The 24,302-nt window shown below is 40.7% G+C and overlaps 1 protein-coding gene across 1 annotated transcript in view; it reads right to left on the reverse strand.

Moving 5' to 3' along the window:
• Positions 1–12,846: 12,846 nt before the first annotated feature.
• LOC120640551 (parkeol synthase-like) overlaps positions 12,847–24,302 on the reverse strand; it is a 30,834-nt gene continuing 19,378 nt past the window's right edge. The window contains exons 6-18 of the mRNA XM_039916423.1: positions 22,706–22,872; positions 21,125–21,313; positions 19,247–19,360; positions 18,668–18,790; positions 18,456–18,578; positions 16,826–16,924; positions 16,352–16,408; positions 15,745–15,791; positions 15,507–15,650; positions 15,223–15,400; positions 14,824–14,904; positions 14,657–14,740; positions 12,847–13,194 (exon numbers count right to left, since the gene is read on the reverse strand). Coding sequence (XP_039772357.1) covers positions 13,075–13,194; positions 14,657–14,740; positions 14,824–14,904; positions 15,223–15,400; positions 15,507–15,650; positions 15,745–15,791; positions 16,352–16,408; positions 16,826–16,924; positions 18,456–18,578; positions 18,668–18,790; positions 19,247–19,360; positions 21,125–21,313; positions 22,706–22,872 — 1,526 coding nt within the window. The 3' untranslated portion in view covers positions 12,847–13,074. The remainder of the gene's footprint in view (positions 13,195–14,656; positions 14,741–14,823; positions 14,905–15,222; positions 15,401–15,506; positions 15,651–15,744; positions 15,792–16,351; positions 16,409–16,825; positions 16,925–18,455; positions 18,579–18,667; positions 18,791–19,246; positions 19,361–21,124; positions 21,314–22,705; positions 22,873–24,302) is intronic.

Here is a 24,302-nt window from a genome sequence, read left to right on the forward strand (position 1 = left end):
AACGTTGGGCACGATGCGCGCAACATCATCATCTCAAGGAGAAAGGAACGGTAGGAAGTCGAGCCATACAACCCTTCTTCCAACTACCGCATTCCGCCAAGGGCTTCCGCTCCCTTCAAGAAGCACAAGCCGGCAACCATCAGTACCCGCCCTCAGGGTAAACCACGCACCCAGCATCAAGGTGAATCGTCTCAGAGCAGAAACAGGATCAACAAAGTACTGCTACGCAAGTGCTTTATCCACCCAAACAGCTCTCACACGATCTTTCAGTGTGACTCACTCCGCAAGGCCCTTGGGGCACCTCTCCTGAAGGAGACACCACCGATAAATCTAGTCGACCTCTGCATCGACTAGTTCTACCTTGAATTTAGTCGACCATCATATCGACTAAGTTCCTTCTTCGAATAAATTTTATCCAGTCATGTAAACCATTGCTCACGTCTAACGAGCAAGGGGCAGGTCTTAAGAGTCAGAGTCTGTCACTTTACAACTATCGTAATTTCGACAAATCCAAACAAAGTTGATTTTTCATATATCGACTACTTGGCTCTTGCTCACATGACCAGTACCCCATCTCGAAAGCCTTGCTTGGCTCGAGCAGCTATCGAGCGGTTTTTATGGTTCATACTTGAGTGCTTTTTGGGCATTTACGTCTTGGGTAACCCGATGGGGTTCGTACCTAACAGTTCTGTCCTTAAAGACACTCTAGTCCTCTGGTAGGACACCTTATTCACCCCGCCCGAGTTGGTTTTGGATACTCTTTTGGCACCTTCATCTTGGGCAACCCGACGGGGTTAGTACCTAACAGACTTGCCCTAAGAGTTAATCCAGTCCTTGGTTAAAAGGACACCCTACTTGCCTCGCACGAGTAGGTTTTGGATATCTTTCTGACATTTACGTCTTGAGTAACCCGACGGGGTTCGTACCTAATAGTTTTGTCTTAAAGATTACTCTAGTTCCTAGTTATAGGGACACCTTACTCGCCTCGCTCGAGTAAGCTTTGGATATCCTTTCGACATTTACATCTAGGGCAACCCGACGGGGTTCGTACCTAATAGTTCTATCGTAAGGATTTCTCCAGTCCTTGGTTAAAGGACACCCTACTCGTTAGCTCTAGTAGGTCTTGGATACTCTTTCGGCACCTTCGTCTTGGACAACTCGACGGGGTTAGTACCTAACAGACTTGCCTAAGAGTTACTCCAGTCCTCAGGTAGGACACCTTACTCACTCTGCTCGAGTAAGTTTGGGATGTTTCTAGAATATTCACGTCTTGGTTAACTCGACGGAGTTCAATCCTAACAGTCCTATTCCAGAAACCAATCAAGTCCATTAAAGGACATACTACTCGATACGATCGAGTAGTTTGGGCCATTTTCATAAATAGCTGCATACTATCTGGATAACCAAACAAGGTCTATCCTAAATGGTCAACTACAAAAATCCCTTAAGGAGCACGGGTAAGTTCATGATACTCTAAAATAAGGTTACACAAGTTTCCCGCTTGCTTAGTTTACTATGGGAATCTCCGCTATGGAGTCTTTTTACCTCGAGTATTTGACGGGTACTACTCGCTTGCTCGAGATACAAAAAGAACTAATGTTTTCCCTTAGTACTCTGAGTAGTTGTCGAGAGCTGACTGTCCTCTTATCTATCAAGAAACCCCTTATACCTCCTAGATACTCTAAATGAGATCTCCCCCCGATTTGGACAACAAAGTCCACAATAGCTACGTGCTAATAAAACATCTCCTTTGAAAAGGAAACCCATACCAAGCTACGGCTTTGAACACCCCCATAGTGCTATTCCCACTTGGTTAATCCCGAGGGATTCAATCCTAACTGGTTAGCACCATGGTTTCGGAACCATACAGATTCGATTCTATTCGAGAATGCCTCCCGAGGCACTTACGGATACAATGCATCGTATCTACTATTATAAATTAGTGGGCGCGATACTGCCTACACTCAGGACCCTGGAGTACAACAACTCGACACAACAAAGGATTCCATAATCCTACCACTAAGTACTTAACATTATACAAATATCCAACATTTGTTCAAAATACTTCTGGCTCACACGCCAATTCAATTACAAGAAAAGCTTAAGGAGACTCTGCCCTGCTCAAGGCTTCTACAATCTAATCAGCCACCCCGGAAGTTTCCGACAAATACTCACGGAACTGATCTTCCGTACAGTCAGCCTTGGCACCTTGTCCAAGGGCGTCCAGACGAGTGGTTGGCCAATAAGAGTTCACCAGCCCAAGCACGTGACCTGCGCACTGACGGGTGATGTCAGAGACAAACCTCTCAAAGGCTCTTGGCACCCTACTAAGCCTCCCAGCCAGCGTGAGCGGCTCGTCTCCATCCTCTTGTGGGATATCCATGGCCTCCACCACCTCTAGGGAGGCATCTCTGACTTCTCTCAGCTCCATGAGTTCGCGCTGCATCGAGTCTCAAGATTCTGACAAAGTCTTGAGTTGTTGCAGCATCGTTGCTGCCTCACGGTCAGAGTCCTCCTTGATCTTCCTAAGCCTATCTATTTCATCTGCGTTGCGGTACATAAGAATCTTTAAATCCAGTACCAAACTTTTCTGAATCTTTAAAGATTTGGCACAAGCTGTGTACTTGATGGAAAGAAAATCTTATAAACACTAAGCAGATCTACTAGTCGAGTGCATATCAAATGCTAAAGACTAACCTTTCTTTGATTGGGAAAGCTTCTTTAGTTTCCCCTCAAGAGCAGTCTTCTCAGATGAGACTGTTTTAACCCTCTCTTTGAGAGCATTTAGCTCTATCTCATATGAAGACTGGACACTCATTTGTCCCAGTGCTTCCTGCAAAACTAAAAGATCAGAATACTACTCGATCTACTCCAAAAGTACTCGAAGTATTCGACTACTTACTTCTAGCAGCTTGACAGCTAGCTCCACATTCTCTCTTGGCAAATTGCTTCCCGATGTGACCTGGGAAGCACTCGCCACTATCTCTGTAACAGCCCTCTTGGGCACTCCTTTAATTTTTCCTACAGTATTCCCTGTGACTTGGGAATCTAAAGAAAGAACATGCTACTTAAATTACAATAAGGGCAAATAAAAGGATATTTTTCCTACAAGGCACTACAAGCTTACCTACAGGGGTCTCCGCAGGCTGTTTATTATCGCCTCCCTCAGGAAGCTTCACGCCTTCTCCTTCTTCTGGAAGCTTGCTGCTTCCACCACCTTCCGGGATCTCATCGTTGGCCTTCTCAGAATGGGTTAAAGGAGAATCCAGAAGCATGGAGTCGATCATAGCCTCCGCATCACGAGCACTCATATCGAGAGTACTCGGGGGCTTCCCCAGCTCCAACTGAGAAGCCGAGTGGCTCTCAGCCCCCACGTCCTCTCCCAGGACCGCATCTCTGCTAAGACAAAGTAGTTACAAACTACTAAATTCAAAACAAATCCTACATATACAAGTTCTAAAGAACTTACGCAGGAGCTCTTATGAGGGCAAACCCCTTGACGCCAAATTTGCGGGTAGGCTTCGTGATCACGGCTAGCTTACCCACATCAACGGTCTTATTTATATTTGAACTACTCGCTGAAGGAGTAGCCCCGATCCCACTTGATGAGTCCATTGTGGTAGAGGGGACAGTCTGTACCACCGCAGTATCATCCCCAGATAATGAGGTCCGAGGCATCTTAGCCACCGGACTTAGAAAAGCAAAAACACAAATCAAAACTTGCAAATCGACAACTAGAAAGTACTCGATTGCAAATATAACTAGCTATTCACCTATCGCTAGTAGTTTTGGAGGAGCTGCTATGCTTCCTCGCCACTGACCGAGTACTTCTCAGGCGCTCGGTCTGGGCATCAGCACTTGGAGTGGGGCTGTGCTCCTCATCACTCCGTTCCCCAAACGCTGCCTCATCTGCACAACCAAGTCTGGATATCAGTACTATTTATATGAAACCTCATATGAGCATACTAAGATTTGATTAACAGATCGAGGAAATTAGAATAACAAAAGGGCGAATATATGCCTGGTAGCGAAGGACTACTCTTAAAGCGATCCACGTCCTCCTACAGAAAGCAAATCCTATCAAATTTACACTATGATAAAGTACTCGATTTCTACATATCGGCTACTCTTATCAAGTACCTGCTTCGGTGGATTTGCAGCAGAAAATGTATCAGGAACAACTGGGATAGTATTTACATTATTCAGAAGTCGTTGCATTCGACTAAAAACTACATCATCCGAGATCTCTTCCTTCGAGTATCTTGACGGATCAGTTATTCCCTGATACTATAATCCAAGCGATTCCCGAGCCTGCAATGGCTGGATTCTTCACTTCATCCAGTCAAACATGATTGTTTCCCCAGTCAACATACTTTGCCTTAAAATGGCAATCCGCGCAAGTAGTTAAGAGATCTGACTCTCGTCGGCTGGTTTTTTATTCCACTCGGGCCATTGGATTGGAGGGCTGGGGGTAATGGATGGAAAACTTCTCGACTGCTTCTCGACATAGAACCACTTGGGTTTCCATTAGATTACTTTATTACTAAGGTCATAAGAGATATATACTCTATCCTTTCCTTTGCCTAAGGAGGAGACCCGCGCCCCCTACTACATCTAAGACGAATCTATTGGGCTGCGGTTTCAAATGAAAAAGTAATGGGGACATGGGTTCCCGATCTTCCGTCAGGTTCTGGATAACTCTCGTTGTAGGCGGAGCGAGACACACCGATCCGGCTTCAGATCCTAAGACCCGAATCCAGCAATCTTAGCACCACAACTCCTCTGGTTATCAACCGTGTCACAACCCGGTTGACCTTGCCAAGAAGGCTAATCCCTGCAAGAGCAATGAAGAACACAAGCAAGAACTCGAAAGAACGCAGCTCAATTGAAGTGACTCTGCAGATGAAAGATTAATCTCAAAGTTGGGGTCTCACAAACCGACACGGCGGCGAAACTGTTCTCGACAGAATAATCTAAGCAAAACCCGAGTAACCTAATGGCGGCTACTGTGTATATAGAAGAGAGAGACTAGGGGAGCGGCCAAGGGGGTGGCCGGGCAACCCTAGGGAGTACAAGGCCTTCGGGCCTAAAAACTGGCATCGCTGCATCCAGACAGATTCTGGTCGTCATGTTGTTTCGACGATTCCCATCGACTCCGAGCGTATTTTGATATGGGATCACATGGGTTGGAAAGCTTATCTCCTTAGCTTTCCAACGATGTATAGAACGCCCAAAACAGAGCCCGTATGTGGCCTAGGCGTCCGTTTTCGTGAGGCCTGCTCCTGCAGTCCGAACCGGACTCGCGAATAAATCGGACTTCAATGTGGATTGGGCTTTGAACTCTATCTTCGCTTGGGCCTTGGTCATATGCGTATTGGTCATGTCCTCATCATTCTCCCCTTCTTGGTTTTGAGTCGTCCTAGACTCAAAGTCGCTGATGCTTGCGGAAGTAGTTGTTCCCATTCTTGACATGATCCTGCGTTGCTCCCCTTCTTGAAATTGAACCTGTTGTGACAAAACAAACAAAGAAGAACAAGAGGAACTCTGCGTGATGGGATTAGTCTTAAAATAGCCCTCTTTTTCATCAAATTGTTGCACAGCAAAAGGAGATTTCAGATTTGAACACATATAAACACGATGCACCATGTACTCTCCTTTACAATTATAATTGCCAATAAAGTGATATGTACATCGGGATAACCATGGAAATCCAACACATTTAAATTTCTCCTCCAAACTACTAAGTGCACACAAAGTATCAAACTCTATATAACCCAAAGTATTTAAAGAAGACAACAATTTCCTTTCATCCTTTTCTGTAGCAATTGGAATCAAATGTGTATTTTTAGCATAAGTCTTTGTTTCCAAAACAAAAGGATCAGTTTCCTTCACAAGTTGTGGCACAGGGATAAACATAGAACTATCACACAACTCTTCTTTATCACAAAAATCAGTAGAATATTTATCATGTGACAAAGTCAATTCAGATTTGGTGTCCACTAAATGTTGCTCTATTATAGCATGAGTGGTGGACAATTTCAGCACATCAAGAGAGCTCTTACCTGAGACAATTACTTGTTCATTCTCTATCACCTTGTCTTTTGTTTTAGATACATGCTGCAAAATATTAGGTCCAACAGAAGACAAAGCGATATCTTTAATTTGTACAAAATCAGATTTAGAGGAAGGCACTGTAACATCTGAAATAATCCATTCTTTTCTAAAAGGCTCATTCTTTCTTCTCTCTGCTCTTTCAAGATCGGCTTCTAAAATTTCAGTTGCGGTCATAGATTTAAGTGCAATTTTTCTACCATTGTAGTTGAAAGAATATCTATTTACAACCTTTTTATGTACCACATCATTTATATTAATCCATGGCGTTCCTAGCAACAAATGACATGCTTGCATGGGTACTATATCAAAATCAGCACTACTCTTGTAAAAACCAATGCTAAATTCAATATGTGCAAATTCAGTTACCTTAATCTTATCGTAAGAATTTACCCATTGCATGTAGTATGGATGTGGATGTGGCTTTGTGGTCAGACCAAGCTTCTCGACCAGCTCTAAACTTGCAAGGTTGGTGCAAGTCTCACCATCAATGATGACTCGGCAACGTTGTTCCATCACGACAAAGAAAGTCTGGAACAAATTGTTGAATTGATTTTGCTCCACTTTCTCCATTTGAGAACTCAACACTCGTTGAGCAATCTCAGTGTTTCCTGACATTGTTAGTAAGTAGACAAGAGAAAACACAAAAAGTTATCCCTATCAACTACTATATGTGGATGTGGATGGTGGAAACACAATCTCGCACGTCTTACCAAGCTCTTACAAGTGTTCTTACCAATGCAAAGCAGAGGATGGTACAACCGGTGGCTGGTTTGTGATACCTGTGAGGAAGTGGTACCAAGATTGCAAGATCCTCTGGGTGTACTGATCTGAAGTAATATGTGGAGCTTCGGGGGGCTTTATTTAGTAGCAAGGATTAGCACAATTGAAAATCAGATAGCAAAAATTGAATAAATATTCAAAGTACTTATCAATGTTGCTGGCCTAAACGTATTCCTAGAACTAGTTTAAGCAAGCAAGCGACATATACCAAGCACAAAGGACACATAAGGATGCAAGCACTTCTGATTTTTTTTCTTTTTTTTTGTGTGGCTCTTTTTTATGCACTTGCCTTTTTCTTTCTTTCTTTTTCTATTCAAAAGTGCCACAAGAGCAAGAGACAACTCCACACTATCACAAAATTGTTGTCTGTAAATTACAGATTTGCTACACAAACTTATACAGGCTGTTTGACAAATTTAGAGACCTCAAACACGAAAACTTACAACATGAAAGTTGTAGATCCTCCTTTTCTCTTTCTTTGCAATATATGGAAAGTCCGTTTTGGATAAAGGAAGTAGAAGATATTGACCCCGAAATACAGACTACTCAGAAATTTCTGGGTCACCAACAGATTGACTTCCAATACAGATTAGGCGCAGATAACTATGTTTTCTGGAATTCTCACAATTGATAAAGTGGTAGATAATTTCACAAGCTTTCTAGAAAGTACTAGAACACAAAAATCCGAGTTCGTATGCGAGAGATATCAACAAAATACCGAACTGGACAAAGACAAGTCCAAACCGGACGTGATGACGGGATGGAAAAGGACACGGTGACACGATGCAAAACTCAAACCAATCTAAGAACTCGATCTAAACCAGCAACAAGACCACGACTATGGACACAAACTCCTGACAGTAAACCTGAGTCTCTGAATACCAAATAATGGGGACATGGGTTCCCGATCTTCCGTCAGGTTCTGGATAACTCTCGTTGTAGGCGGAGCGAGACACACCGATCCGGCTTCAGATCCTAAGACCCGAATCCAGCAATCTTAGCACCACAACTCCTCTGGTTATCAACCGTGTCACAACCCGGTTGACCTCGCCAAGAAGGCTAATCCCTGCAAGCGCAACGAAGAACACAAGCAAGAACTCGAAAGAACGCAGCTCAATTGAAGTGACTCTGCAGATGAAAGATTAATCTCAAAGTTGGGGTCTCACAAACCGACACGGCGGCAAAACTGTTCTCGACAGAATAATCTAAGCAAAACCCAAGTAACCTAATGGCGGCTGCTGTGTATATAGAAGAGAGAGACTAGGGGGTGGCCAAGGGGGTGGCCGGGCAACCATAGGGAGTACAAGGCCTTTGGGCCCAAAAACTGGCGTCGCTGCATCCAGACAGATTCTGGTCGTCTTGTTGTTTCGATGATTCCCATTGACTCCGAGCGTATTTTGATATGGGATCCATTGGGTTGGAAAGCTTATCTCCTTAGCTTTCCAACGATATATAGAACGCCCAAAACGGAGCCCGTATGTGACCTGGGCGTCCGTTTTCGTGAGGCCTGCTCCTGCAGTCCGATCCGGACTCGCGAATAAATCGGACTTCAATGTGGATTGGGCTTTGAACTCTATCTTCGCTTGGGCCTTGGTCATATGCGTATTGGTCATGTCCTCATCATAAAGAAAGCGAAAGAGTTCGAAATGGGGCTCGATGCCCAGAAAAGCTTCGCATAAATGCACAAAGATGGAAATATGGACAAAGGAATTTGGGGTCAGATGATGCAATTGGATCCTGTAGAAGCGCAGGAATTCAGAAAAGAAAGAAGAGTAAGGAAACCCCAATCCGCATTCCAAGTATGAGGTGAAAGCAACGATTTCCCCCGTATTTTCATACGGATGATCTGAACCCAAGGCAGGACGCCATTGGATAACAGATTTGGGAACTAAAAGACCCTGTGACACCAGAGAATCTAAGTCAGATTGAGAACACTTACTTGTGTTCCAACCCTCATCATGGGTTGGCTCTGCAGCCACACCCTTCCCCTTGATCGCTTTCTTGGGGGCCATCCGGAAATTTACGGATCGCTTCATGCGCATATACTGGCGGAAACCCTAGGACGAAGTGGGGAGCAAATGAAAAAAAAACTTTGGATCTGGGAGTTCGAGAGCAGAAAGACAGATCTAAAGCAGTAAAAACAAGTGGCGGCCGGTGGGGTAAAACCTAAGCTACCGCTTCATTTTATAATGGCGGTGGCAACATGGTAAAAACACCCAACAGGCCAACAATCCGTTGCAAATCGCGGAAATAAGGGGATTTAAAAGAGACATTCATTTTTTCTAAGATTACATTCTGGAAGAGAAAACACTGACATCCCTAGTCGACTACTCGACTTCCTTTCCCTTAACTGGGATTACATTCCAAAACAAGGATAAGTACTTGACACAGTACAACTACTCGACATTACAACTCGAGTACTTTTTATTACATAACTTTACAAAACGACTCGGGTCTGCACGCACACTTCTTGGCTTCCTAAGAAACATGCTGCAGCTAGATCGGCCCGAGGCCGTGACAAAGTATAAACTTGTTATTCCCTGGTAGCATCTTGCAGAGAAATTTCTGGGAGAAAAGTTTCAAGAACATGGAGGCAGATTACAGTAATCACCTCGCAAGTCCTCTTGTAGCATCTTGCAGAGAAATTTCTCCTTCTCCCTGAACACATTGTAACAAGATTAAGTCTCCCTACCAGAGATGCAGTTCTTGGGCATCTAGAAACAGGCAACCCCAAGGATGTGACACAACAAGATTCAACCTAGCAACCCCAAACCTGCCTCATTGGAATATGCAAGAACATGATGTCCAGCATGGATCCGATAAGAACATTGGGGATGCAGAAGGAGGCAGAAGAGACTTCTCTTGCTACTCGTAAGTTCTCTTCTAGCATCTTTTGCTGGGAAGAACTACACAAATCTCAGGAGGGCGAGAGCAAGAACACCAAGCAAAGGCCATGGCTGCTACACTTCGGTGCATCTACTAAGGGGCTCTCCCCTACCTTTTATAGCCACAAAGGGGCTTACTGAGGAGAACCCGTGAATCAACAGTGCACGTTTCACGGACGCATTCATGACAGCATTCACGGGCGCAGTCAAAGCTATAATAATGCATATTCTCCAAACAGTAACATCTCATGTGAGCACTGAATAAAGAGCCGTACATCCCGGGTTTTATTCCTGAAATTATTTCGGATGCAATCAGTGTGGCGGATCCAATTGTATCATTTTTCTGGGATTTTACCCGAAAAAGAGGTCTTTTCGGATTCCGGATCTGATGAATCCTGCAAATAATCTGAAGGATAAAATTTGATGCCACGACTTAAATCCTTAATTCCAAATCTATGCTCGGGGGGCTACTCGCAGCAAAAGGGATTTTGATTTAAGGCTCGGGGGCTGCTGGATATAGACATCAGAGATTTATTTTTCATTTTTTTTGGAAAATAGACTGAAGTGACTCTCAGCCTGAATTCTGCGATTCAACCTAAGGCTCGGGGGCTACTCCATATGGAGCGCGAGTACTTCGCGCACCATATATGATCAAAGATTTCAGGGCTTGAGCACCTCACAGCCTCGAAGTAAATGGAAGTACTTGAAGGACTACTCGACGTATCTGAAGGAAAGACCAGAAGCAACCAGGAGGAGGTTCTGATTACTTGAAGAACTCGAAGACGCCCTGCCAAGTATTCGATGCCTGCAGGACTCGGCTACGAAGAGTTCGGGGGCTTGTCAGACCCGAGACTGCAGGACTGCTTATAGACATAGAATGTTTTAGAGTAAGAGATAGCTCGTGGATGTACCTTACCTATTTTGTAACTACCCGAATAGGCATAGAACTAGCTGTAGTACAAAGGAAACTACCCGATTGTATTGTAGTAGGACTCCAACTGTACTCGGCTAGGACTTTCCATGTAACCCTATCCCCCCGGATATAAAAGGGCAGGCAGGGACCCCCTCCAAACAATCATCAACACCTAAGGCAATACAAACCACACAGGACATAGGGTATTACGCAAACTCGCGGCCCGAACCTATTTAAATCTTTGTGTTCCTTGTACCATCGAGTTTTAAAGCCGTCGATCCCTACCTACAAACCATACTGCTAAGGGTATCCCTGAGCAGGCTTGGTGATAAACACCGACACCCAGCTTCCTTGGTTTGGCTGTCCTAGAGGCCCACATGTCCAAACAAGCTGCCATGCCTTGTCCTAAGTCGGTTAAGTTGCTCTGGTGGGCCCATGAATCCTGGCACTTGCGTCTGATTGGTCGAGAAGATATTGGCTCGGATTGATGACGTGTTTATGCTCATGGGCTGCATCTCCTTCTCATGTGAGGCTATCAACTGGGCCCTTTACCCCTTGGGCTTGCTTGTGATTGGCTCGAGAATTTATGCATTGAATAATACTTGCTAGTTTCAGGCATGTTTGGCCCATATTTACCTGCACATATTCTCAGACTAGCATCTGTGGAATTCTTCAATAAATAATCATATGCTAACATGCATTCCCTTTGATGCCCATATCATGCACGATATTTGACGGTCAAAATAGTTCGTCAACAAGATCCCCCACATTTATTTCTTTGATCGTCCTCGAGTGAAGGCTAGAACTAAGGAAGACCCGGCTCCTGTATGAGATGACACCTGCTTATAGATTATTCTAAATTTACCTTTACCTGTGAATTTTCATGTGTCTACCATAAATTGTTTGGCAAGTTGAAGAGAGGAACGGTACTAACTCCAGTCTCCTCCACTTTCATGCTATATGACTGGGGTTTTGAAAAATATTTTTATAAAAATCAACCATAGCTTTACTTCTTCATAGAATCTCTCATGTCGCTCAGTGTGTATGTATTCTCACCAAAGTATTGCTTCTTTTCATCCTACTTCTAAGACATAGTGGTTTGCTGCACACCTATATGGAGACGTCGGAGAGAGGAAATAATACTTGGATGAGATTGTGCCACGTGAGCGAACGAAGGAGGGACGCACATTGGACGCACGAGGCTGAGCATTACCGAACAAACAAATGTAAATGGTTTCTCTTCACAACGCAATCGGATTATGCCCAAAAATCATCGAACCAAACAGCACCTAAATTTTATCAGATTACACAGCTAATGTACATGAGATAAGTGATACCTGAATATGTTTGGCTTATGACTGTAACGGTATCAAAACACTGACAATGTTTCAAAGAATTGGTTTCGCACGAATAAAAATTCCTCGAAGATAGGATAAGAAACCAGAAACAATAGATCCCCTCTCACTTGGTAATCAATGAATTTGGCCTCACTAGCATGAAACTCTCGATGTGGGATGCCATGGTGGCGCTGGTCGCAGCACCTCACAAGGGTCGATCCTCGATGAGCCAAGCAGAAGTGGCTGCAAGGAGGCTCTCTTGCGCTGAGAAGCGATGCCTGGGCGCCACCGTTGGAGGTGACAAGCCGCCGTCGCCATCATTTGCCGGACCTGCAGACGAGGACGTTGGCAGCGGCCATTGGATGACCGCAGAAACAAGAGCAGGGATGGGTGAGGATTACAAAGGCTTCTGATCGATTACGCTCAAATTTGGGTGGAATCGTATCAGATCCCACGTACTAATCTGATTATGACCTAGCCAAACCAAACAAGATTTAACGGGATTTGTAACCATGTAATCTGGCGGCGGAGCAAAATTGACGAACTAAACACTAACTTAGTTTACTCAGATGGCACATTTTAAATGTTGCAGTGTACCAGTTCCAGAGCCCGCACCGTTTTGCTTACTTCAACGAACTCGTCTTTGAGCCTCTAAAAATAAGGGCGTTGGGATCTTGCTGATTGTAGTGGCCAGTAGTAATGCAAATAATGAACCGGCAAGATCTGTGACCTTTCATTACGTAAAAACAGTTAAATAACACACAGGAAACTAGATGAGATTTCTTATTGCAAAGCACCTGTGTAACGACAAGGAAGCAGTACTATATATTGGTTACATGTTCTATTACAAAGAAAGGGAACTAAAATTTATTATCTGCTACTTACGAATAAACGTTTTATTCTTAGAAAATACAAAGGCAAGGACAGAGTCTAAAGTAAAATAAAGATAGAGACAAAGAGAGTAGTACAAGCTGCTAGGAGTAAAAGGTAACATTATTTGCGACCCACAAGCCAAGAGCTGGCTGTATGCCTTTAATGCAAACACCTATTTCTTGCCTGCGAGCAATACTCGACGGCGGTACTCTGTGAGCGCCCATATGGGGAAGATGTTCCTGTACTGGGTGTAACTGGCCATAGCAGTTTGGAGAAAAACTCCAATGATCTCCTGTTGTTGACAGTACAATATTTTTTAACACATTGCAATATTATAAATGATCGTTAATCATAATTTAATTAAGCACAGAGTAACTATGCTGGAAATAAGAGTTTCTGAATAGACAAAATAACACAAATGCACTGCCATTTCAAATCATCAACGAACATAATTCTGCCTAGGTGTTGTCCTATATATATCTCCACATCAACCTCTAATAGGGAGCATTTGTTACCGAACATGGAGATTTCTAGCCTTCTTGGTACCATAACATGTCTATTAATCTAGTTCCGACTAATTAGTTTCCATGGAACCTTGATTCACAGTACATTATTTCTTTCATGGTTAATCTTTTTACTATAGGATTTCTACTAGGAATGTTTCAACTTGTCAACCCAGGACATTTATTTGCATGGGCTTGGCATATACGTTTAGAGAATTTTTACAGTGATTGAAAAAAATGAGATACATCCATCTAATAGAATCGTATGGTGGTCAAGGTAGAAAGTACCTAGACTAAAGTACCTGGTGGTATAAAAATATGGGACCAAGTACCAAAAAGAGTGGGACCGAATATTAATTTAATTTATTTTTCCATAGATCAACGGCTAGTGAAAAGTTAAGGGAGAAGTACCTTAAAGTACCCTCTGGTACTTTATAATCATTGTAACAGAACTCGTATGTTTATATTGTTCTTTGTTAATGAATTGCAAAAATGCTAAGAGAGGCATGCTCTCTCTTGAGGGTTTCTAAAACTAGATTAATTTTTTAACATGAACAAATATTCTCCAATTAATTTTTAAAAATGTATACAATATTCTCATAATATGAGCATTACGGCATAGATCCATTTTGATTAACATTGAACATGTATGCATAAAACATCATGATATGCTCAAATGAAGAAGTCTTCACGGAATCACGGCTGTGTTGATCTACCTCATGTGGTTCTTAATATGATCATGATGGTTTAGCTTAGTTTGCATTATTTTTGGAAGGAGAGATAATCCTTCAACTATCTAAATCTTATTATTAAACTATTATTCACAAGATTGCCAAGTATCTTATCTGCATTACCCCAACTAAAGGCTTTGTGCCAAGTTGTTACTTGTTAATGAACAATTTAACTCCCTACAAGTAAATAGTAAGTGGTGATCAATCTATTTTCTCCCGCATTCATTGTAGTCTTGAATCAAGAATAAGTGAAGTAGAAGAAAACATTAATGCTTGTTTGTAAATGAAGAATATTAGTCTCCTACTCCCTGGGTCCCAAAAAAGTCATTTTGGGATAAAAAAAATTATCCAAAAACAAGTTATTTTATCCCTTTTATTATGTGCATAGGGGCAAACAAGGCTATTTTACATCCTTATTAATATGTCATATAATTCCTAAAATGATTTATAATTTATTAATATGTCCTCATATCTCCCATTGATAGTAAAACTACTTTCTATGCAATCAGCTATTACTTACTTGCTGTGGAAATTCTCCATCCTCTAATTGTAAGTTCATCAAAACACTTGCTGCTCGATGCAGAGGTACTGGATCTCTTTCAGCCTACAACACCTTGAATTAGTTTCCTTTGTGATGTGCACATCGTATTAAAATCCACAAGCCAAATGAACAACAAAAGACAAGACCTGTCCTGCATCAATTAGTGTCAGCATGGCCCATGCAGTGTGCGTACCATGAGGTCGATTGCCTTTAAGATTTGTGTAAACCTGATTCAATGCAATTCAGAAAATGGCTGGTCAGATCTTGTGGTTGCATGGTGGTTATACTCTGAATTTACAGCCTATTTGTATCGGCTTCTAGACCCTCAGCTCGCACAAACTCAGATTCCAACATCCATTGTCCACAAGCTGTTTTTCCCAATTTCTATCTAAAACAAACAATCCCTTAGTGTCCAATTTATTGACACCTGACACAAATTATAGAAACACAAAATCCCAAAATACTAGCCTGCAACACTAGCTACATAATACCCTGATTCCTAAATATCAACTTCAAACAAATTGATAGATTGACGTCAAAGTTACCTCATTATGACTTGACAAATAGCTCTCTCCCCAGCCACCAGAAGGAAGCTCTTTTGACAAGAGAAATTCACATGCCTTTCTGATCGTAGAACTATTCTCGAATGTTCGGCCAGCAGAAATTAATCCCGCTACTGCAAACCATGTGGCATAGGTGAAACAAATTCCCCAGGAGCCATACCTGTTAGAATACAGATTTGGAACAAATAGAGTTGAGTAAAGATTTTAGTTTATATATTCAGTGTGTTGTATCTGTACTTATGTATGCATGGTGTCATAATACTAACCATGAACCATCTCTTCTTTGAGAACTCTCAATGAAACTAGCACCCTTGTTGATACAATATTCCACCTCTTCCTTGCGGTGGCCAGGGTTAAGTTTTCTGAATAATGCTAGACACTGAATTGATGATGATGTACATTCGACATACCTGTCAATTAGATGCATATGGATGGAGACTGTCTTATATATAACTAAAAGGAAATATATTAAGAACTGGAAATCAATGGATTATAGCATCTTACGGGTATTCAATCATTACACGCCCAAATGCGTCGGAAGGATTAATATACTGAATTCCAAGAAAACATGTCAGTATTGACAAATCTAGTCACATTGATGAATGCAGTTGTGCTTTTTCAACAAAGCAAGCATGTAACTAGAGAGTGAAGCAGATATGTATTAATTTATATACAAATATGTGCATTTAGCTAATTTAATAGCTATCCTGTTTAACTTTGCATTTTATATTCCATTTACTTCAGATTATACAAAATTAGGGTAAATTCGAAGTTCTGATTCAGAGTACATGATTTCTCAGTTTGTCTTATTTACCTAGGTTAGAATATTCTCTGGTTGTTGTTCAAGTGGTGTATGTCCAACAAACCTTAGCTTATGTATAAGGCAAGTACTACTTGTGTTTTACTGCTGTATATTTTTTTGTTTATCTATGTAATAAGAACACATTGCTGCTTGTGATGGTGTACACGAGCATGTGTGCACATCTCTCTTTGTATCTTCACCTCTCTTATTTACTGGTGAAAGCAAGGGAAAAAATTGACTTGCAACATTGGGACTTAGCATAAATATTAACACAAGAAAGAAGGATCCTGAAAGAGATCAACTACTCACCTCCAGCCATGCATAAGATCTGATGCGTTCAAATGTTGAAAAGCCACCATTATTATTCTGTGAATGTTTATTAATACAAGCATATCAGACACATGGCTCATCAAAGTGAACCAACTGTTAAAGAAACTTCATGAAACTTAAATGTTGAGCATTGACATTTAGAAATATTATCAATATACGGCCATAATAAGTTGGGTTGCTGCCCTTTCATGCTGTTATCTAACAAAAACAAACTGCAAAGGTTTTGTATGTAACTACACTTCTATAGGCATTGTAGTGAAAAATCCAGAAAGTTGTGATCAGCAGAAATGAACAGTAAATGTTCTGGCACTCCCATTGATTTTACTTCCTCCATGACAGAGTATTGAATATGCACACCACGTACTATGTTTTCAAAAAGTGAACATGTCTATACAATATAATTAATAGCTACAATTTGTGTCAAATAGTAACAGAAGTTTGAACAATGCTTACCATGAAAGACATCAGACAATTGACAGCATCATATTGTCTATCAGTTTCCAATGGTTCGCTAATGATTTCAGGAGAAATCTTTGATAACAGTAGACAAGCCTGTATGTAAAAGTAAATTGTAAAAGCATAGATACTTAAAAAAATCACAAAAAATTAATATGAAACAATGTACAATGGAAAATTACAATATGATCAACACTTGACTTTACAGTTGTCCATTATCTTGGGCCTGGGCCATGTGAGGATCTAAAAAACAACTTTAATAAAACTATTGTTACAGACTGTAACCAAATATGATATTAGTTCAATTTGGTCAAGTCTAGCGAAAACCACTGTATTAAGTGTGTGATGTGCATCGTTAGACGAGAATAAGAAAACTCGACCTGCGAGGGGCTAGCCGCCCCCCGAGCATTCTTATAAGAAGGAGGCCTTCTAACGCAGACTGAGAAACCCCCCGAACCCCAGCTCTTTCTGACCTTAAGTCTGGTGCCATTTCCTGGAACCATTACCTGAGCCGGGACCGTTACCCACTGGGCTGGGAAACCGTGACGCTAGGCCGGGCCAGGGTGACTACACAGCCCAAGCTATCAGGAGCACAGCGAGGGGTTTTTTTCCCCCACAGGCGGGGAAATTCGCCCCGGTGGGGGTTCGAACCCCGCACCTGTGGAGTGCCGCCGGTTGCTTCGCACCACTCGGGCTAACAACCTTAGGCAGACGAGAATAAGCAGATATAAAACTTTGGAGAAACAAAAAATAAGCACCAATGAAACCTTATATGTTCCTAGGGTCATTTGCCCCTGTTTGTTCCATCATTCCACGACACCCCCCCCCCCGACCCACACACTCTCCCCACCACCCCTAAAATTGCTGTAACTCCCAAATTTTGAAGATGGAAAAAATCACTAAAAATTATTTTTTTGGAGTCCACAATAAGCACACAAAAAAACAATTACTGTTGCACTAGCCTTAATATTCAAAATTCACTCCAATTCAAGATTTCATGTTATGAAACCTTGCACCAAAGGATCCACATTGAAGTTTCCTTCAATTTTATTAAATTTTACTTTACAAGTTTTGAACTTCAACCTATTCAATATGGCAAACCATTTAAATCTTTTATGTTCTACATCCTTTTCTTAAATTCTATTTGGCTATTTTATTGTCTTGCACAACCTTTGAAGTAGACAACCGTGATCTGAGATTCTGAGTTTCACTAGATAATAACTAGTCTGCATCTTTAGATTCATATGGTTGTTCGTAGGAGAATCCACCCTTTACAAATAGTTTTAATCAATCATATAGTATATATCTTAGTTGTCCAAATTCATTTTGGGTTCAAATGTTTTTGTATATATTTTGCTTCTTAACATGTAGGTTAGAACAACAAGAAAAGCAGGGAGACATGGAAGGAGCTGAAAGCATGGATTGGTGGGCAAGGAATGGTAATTTTCGTTCATGCCCCCATATAAAGGCCCATAGTAATAATGATCAGGGAGACTATCTTATGCATATCAAATCTACACTTTTTAGTATATGCATGAGCATTCAATAGACATAGTGAAATAAAATAAATTAAATTAGACAAGAAAAGTTCTTTATTGGTAATAGTTAGGAAAACATAAGTTTTCACCTTTAATGCTGTTCCAGTGCAATCTGAAACTTGCCAACCATCATCAGCTGTAGTAAATGTCCATCCACCTTTGGAGATGTGGCGATGCCAGTATTCAAAATTTCCGGGGCAGTTGTCAAGCAACTTCCATTGTAAAAATAGCTTGCTCATTAGTAAAACAAAATGGATTGCCATTTTATAAACAAAATCGAGGTCTAGTAGCATGCATGTACCTGCGAATTCTTAAGGAAGGAATGCGCTCGATTAAGAGTTGGTCCAATCTCTTTGACAAAGTCGGTAGCCACAAGGGCCTCAACTGTTAAACCTGCGTCCCACACTTGGCTTCCATCGTAAAGCTGCATTGAACAGTACAAAAAGTTGGAATCCCACTAGTGCTGAACTACATACATCTCTATTATGATTAATAATTTTATTATTTGTATGCTAATGGTTGTCAGTGCCACGCGAGACTTCTGGGGCAACGGCATGTGTCCTCTATTGCTACTACTGGCAACTGGCCTACCAGGTTCCAGTCGACTCCTTCCATGTGATGTTTTCTGTGTAGCTTCACCATATTTGAATATTAGTCTAAGAGAGTAGAGAGGAGTTGACACGGATTTAACTACAACAATCTCAACAATTAAGAAATGTTCAATACTTGGTAGACTGAATAAAAGCACTAATTGAGCATGCCAAAACTATTAGCTAACACCATTGCTGTAGCTATGTGAACGGAATGTGAAGGAGATAGTAGGAAGTGGGCCAGAAAAACATTATGGATACTTATGTGGAAAAGAACATTCAATGGTTACCTGCATCTTCATGCCATCTTCAGCAATCCACAAGTAATCATATACTCGTGCAATATGGCGTTTGAATGCCACTGAGTTTGGATCTTCAATCCAGCAAGCAAGCGTATTTAATGCCTGTGTATGATTTGCTTAGTTATTTTCTTTTTCAGCTATCATGGAATGGCTAATTGGAAACAAAAGTAGTCACTAAGGAATACATCTATAATAGATTAACTATGAAGAAGTACAAAAGGGAATCACTCCAAGAAAGGGGGAGAAGGAAGGACACCCTCCATCCTATGAAAAGTGCAATCCTGTGTTTGAAAAAATCCAACAAAGAGTACAATCCTAGAAATTGGACCTCCACTACCTCCTAATTAAGTGGCCAGATTTGATTTGCATGATAAAATTAACTGCATGTGGCCAACAAATGAGGGCATGAGTCTTTTCACGCTACTACTAATATGACTTAAAGAAACTAGAATTGCACTCTTCATGGGATGGAGGGAGTACACAATAAAGGAAAAAAGAAGGTTCATCAGTAACACAATGTGGTGTGGTGGACCCTGGACCGGAGTTCGAACTTGATTGTGAAGTTCAACTCAATTGCAAACTGAACTAGCTAAAGCTAAAAGTGGTGCATAACTCAACTAGAACCATTTTGGATAGCAAGAATAGCAATAGTGGTTGAGAAAAAAGTACTTACTCTATCAGAATCGATGCAACATATTTCGTACTCGGTGTACAAAAAAGGAAATTAAAAGAATTAGCCACTTACCTGTGCATTTGCTCGATCTAGTTTATAAAACGTTTGTTGATTTTTTTGCTAAAAATTAAAGTATGCATGTCCATAGATTTAAAAAATGACCAAAACATATATAGTTTATTAAAATTATCATTTAATCAAGATATTGTAAATGAAATGATTCTTATATTGTAAGTAAATCAAGATCGGTAGCAGCACCATCACGTCCGACAGAAAATTGGCAAAAAGAGCAGCAGCACCTATGGCACAACTTCGGTAGAACCAGCATCATGGGCTATAAATACAAATAGGGCCTCTAAATTGAACACCTGGATCTGAATGCCGGGGATGGACGCTAGATCCTCTTCCAGTCTTCCTCATGGACTACAGAAGTACAGATGCAGCTAGTCTCGTTCATGGACAACATGAGCAGCTTTTGCATTGCTCCTGCATGCATCTTTCTACTCCCATGCCTAGACGGCTGGACTTCTCCATGCACTTGGTCACCAAGCCACTGCAACTTGTACAACTCCACACCGTATACACACACAACTTCTCCATATACCATCTGCCACCGCTTGGTTTCCGTTGCTTGTCACTATGCACCCCTAATAATAACTTGCTGCTGGATAGATTAATGAATGCCAGGTGGTTTCTTCAAACAATAAAAAAAAGTGCTGGGGGAAGTGCTCGAATGAGATAAGGGCAAAGTTCCTTGAGAAGTGGCATGGGGAAGCAGAGCGCTCTAGCACGGTAGGTATACAGGTGAAGCAGAGCCGTCCGAGATGGAACTTGCGAAGGGGAGAATGAACATGATCAGACTAGTGATCTGTGGCCTTGCGATGATATGGCATATGATGAGAGGGAAGAACAATCGATTGGTGACATGGATGCCATGCCGCTCAACACCACCCATGAAACCGGATATGGACCTGATATGCACTGGCATGAATAGCCGAGGGATGAGATGTACACAGTCATAGAAGACCAAAGATAGACTTATTTCCTAAAATAAATGGAGTGTTACGACCTGCTTATGTGAAGTGTTTAGGTCACTAAAATGTTGTTGGATTAATCTGTGAAAATATCAAAACAAGAAGTCTGCACTCCCATTATGTAAAAAGTATAACAAATGATCATAGTCCTCGGGTTACCTTGGGTACAGCACCAAGGTTGATGTATCGAGTGCACTCATCTTCATAGTGAATGTGCCTCATGGCAGTGGCAAGAGCTTTCTCCCTCAGTTTTCTCCCAGGCCAATGCATCAGAACTGGTTCAACAAACTTGTGAAGAATAGACCAAAGTATATCCTGAACTGACGAATGCGGATTGTACATATCTTCCTGATGTGTTAGCATGTAAAAAATATAAAAATCATTTAGATAGTAGGAAAATATGCAATAAAAAAACATCTGGATCAAAAAGCAAATATAAGTATGACATCTTATAGGCATTTTCACGTTTTCCTATAATAATTTCTCAAGTCTCTCCGTTAAAAAACAACATCTTGATCACAAAGCAAATATAAGTATGTCATCTTATATGTGCTTTCATGTTTTCCTATAAACTTCTCGAGTCACCCAACTGTTTTGTGCTCATCAGCTATTATCTTGGTATTTCAACAGACATTCGTCGGAAAGATGCACTGAACTGTATTGCCGGTTAAAATCAGTATATCTAGTCATATTGATCACTCATTAATTTGAGTTCTTGATGGAAAGGAATAAGGATTGCCTTTTGCTCATAAGATTCATCAGTAGACTACTAACTGTTAACTGTGGCCAATTTTTATAATACATTGAGGATTAATGTTGAAGGTAAACATGATCAAAGCCCATTTTGTTGGCGGTATCTAATTTAGCACCACATTGGAAGTTTAGATAGCTTGAGGCTAACATTTAGTCCTATGTGCTCTAAAAATGGCACCTCCAGGTAACCATATTACATTGATGATAAAAGTGTAGTAGGCATGCATCCACTGTCTTGCTGGGAGAAATAATTGACAAACCTCAGACTTATGCATTGACCTGCACTACGTAGTTTAGTTTAGACAATGTTCACATCAATATTGATAAGTACTCTATCTTTTTACAAAAGAGTGCAATTCCTGAAAACGACATGGTCCCCAATAGACTACATTGGCTATAAATTACTAGTCTGTATCAATGACCATATCAAGTAAGAACAATCAGTGATAAGTGCCTTTATCACCAATGTTCCATCAAGAACTGTCAGCCATGGGTCATCGTTTGGTCACTTCCTATTCTTGGCTTCTGGCTCCTCAGTATTAATTGGAGCAAATAAGAGGACAATGATCTCTATCTAATTGGCTTTGCATCCCTATTCAACGATAGTCCATTTTCTATAAGTTGGCAACTGATTGTTGTGAATTATATATTATTCAAAAAATGATTCTTCCCTCAAGATATTTTCCTGGCATGATTATCCGAAAATATCCCCTCAAAATAAAATCACTTTTTCACCTATTCTGCGAAAACCAATGACCTTATTCTAACAGACTGAGTATGTACTATAATTTGCTTTGTGTATCCTAATGGAAAAAAAAAGATAATTATGTGGCGCTATATTGAAAAGGATATGTACGTGACCAATAGCTTATTGTGAATATATTTTAAAAACAGCATTTTTTAATTGTATACTATAGTACATTATTCGCAAAGAAATAGTATAGACACTGATTACGAGCTATATTGCTGATAACTTTTCATACCAACCTTAGCATATTCAGTACGAGCTTTGTTCCAGTCAATCTCATCATAGTGGACTTTGTAGAGTTCATTTCTCAATTCCAGTACAACTGGTGTGGCTGGGCCAACGAACTTCTTCCCATAAATGTAAGACATGGGCAGACACACCATTCGGATATAGCATGACATTCGACCTGCATTACGTCATGTATCATATTGTACCATATTAGCAATGAATGGCCTTGCAACCTAGAACTTTTAACATTTATCGACCTTGGAGTATTGTGATAAAATGATTTGATTGTCCAGTACTAAATAAAATCAGCAAGCCACACAAATGAAGAATTATTTTTGCTTGTTGAACGTGAACTCATAATCATCATGAACTTGCTAAGTGTCATGAGATTTCTAGCCTGCTTAGTTTGCTCCTACCAATCTGCTTTGAATATAGGGTTGCAGTTTTAGTTGTAAATTATACAATGTTAATGTCTTGGTTTATTTTGGCTTCAGCAAAAAGAGTAGTACATTACAGTCTAACTTATCCAATGAGTCAATACCTAGTGGGAAATTTGTGAGAGATGCAACCAGAACTGTGAGCCCAAAAGATCTTAAGAAGCTGGAGAGCAAGCTGGAGGAAAGTGTAGGCAAGATCAAAGGGATGTTAATATATATAACAGTTTGTTCATTTGAGAATTTTAATTGACCTATATCTTTTCTGTTGCTATTTGTTGTATATGAGCTATATTTGTGATAAGCTATCACTACTACAAAAACGTTGATTTGTCCCGGTTGGGAAACCGCTGTTGTCCCGGTTTCCCAACCGGGAACGCCTGTCCGGGACAAAAGGGGGTGCCCTTTTGTCCCGGGTGTGGCAACCGGGACAAAAGAGGACCTTTTGTCCCGGTTGGTAACACCAACCGGGACAAAAGGTGCAGCCAGCGCCCACGTGGCTGGCGCACCCTTTTGTCCCGGTTGGTGTTACCAACCGGGACAAAAGGTCTCTTTTTTTTCATGTTTTTCTTTTCTCAATTATTTTTCTATTTCAATTATACTTTTGCATTTCAATTAAACTTATTTATTGGAATTCAGTGTGTATGATCTCCACTAATATATACATATATATATAGTTACTTATATAATATTTGTCCTAGATAGTTTTCATATATAAATTAATTCACTTATATATATATGTATACACATATCTATACATGTGAATTCCTTTACATATGAAAATGTCTAGGACCAATATTATATAAATATATATATATACACATATATATTATTGGAGTGCTTATATATATAATACATACATACTCCATCATATTTGCATAGGTATATTCGTTCTTAATTACATAGTAGAATTCGCCTTTTGGAAATTTAATACATACATACATACTCATAAATAGAAATTTAATACATAGACACACATATATATTTACATAGTTATATTCGTTCTTAATTACATATATACGCGTATATTGTCATATTTGCTGTGATTGTCAATATTAGATATTCCATCATAGTAGAATTCGCCTTTTGGATCGAGGACTTGCTCAACAATAAATCCGGAGAATTGTTCTTGAATCGCCATAATCTTTTCCTCCGGTATGAGTTTATCGCGCAT

Source organism: Panicum virgatum, chromosome 7K (assembly GCF_016808335.1).
Source record: "Panicum virgatum strain AP13 chromosome 7K, P.virgatum_v5, whole genome shotgun sequence".
Lineage (NCBI taxonomy): Eukaryota > Viridiplantae > Streptophyta > Magnoliopsida > Poales > Poaceae > Panicum > Panicum virgatum.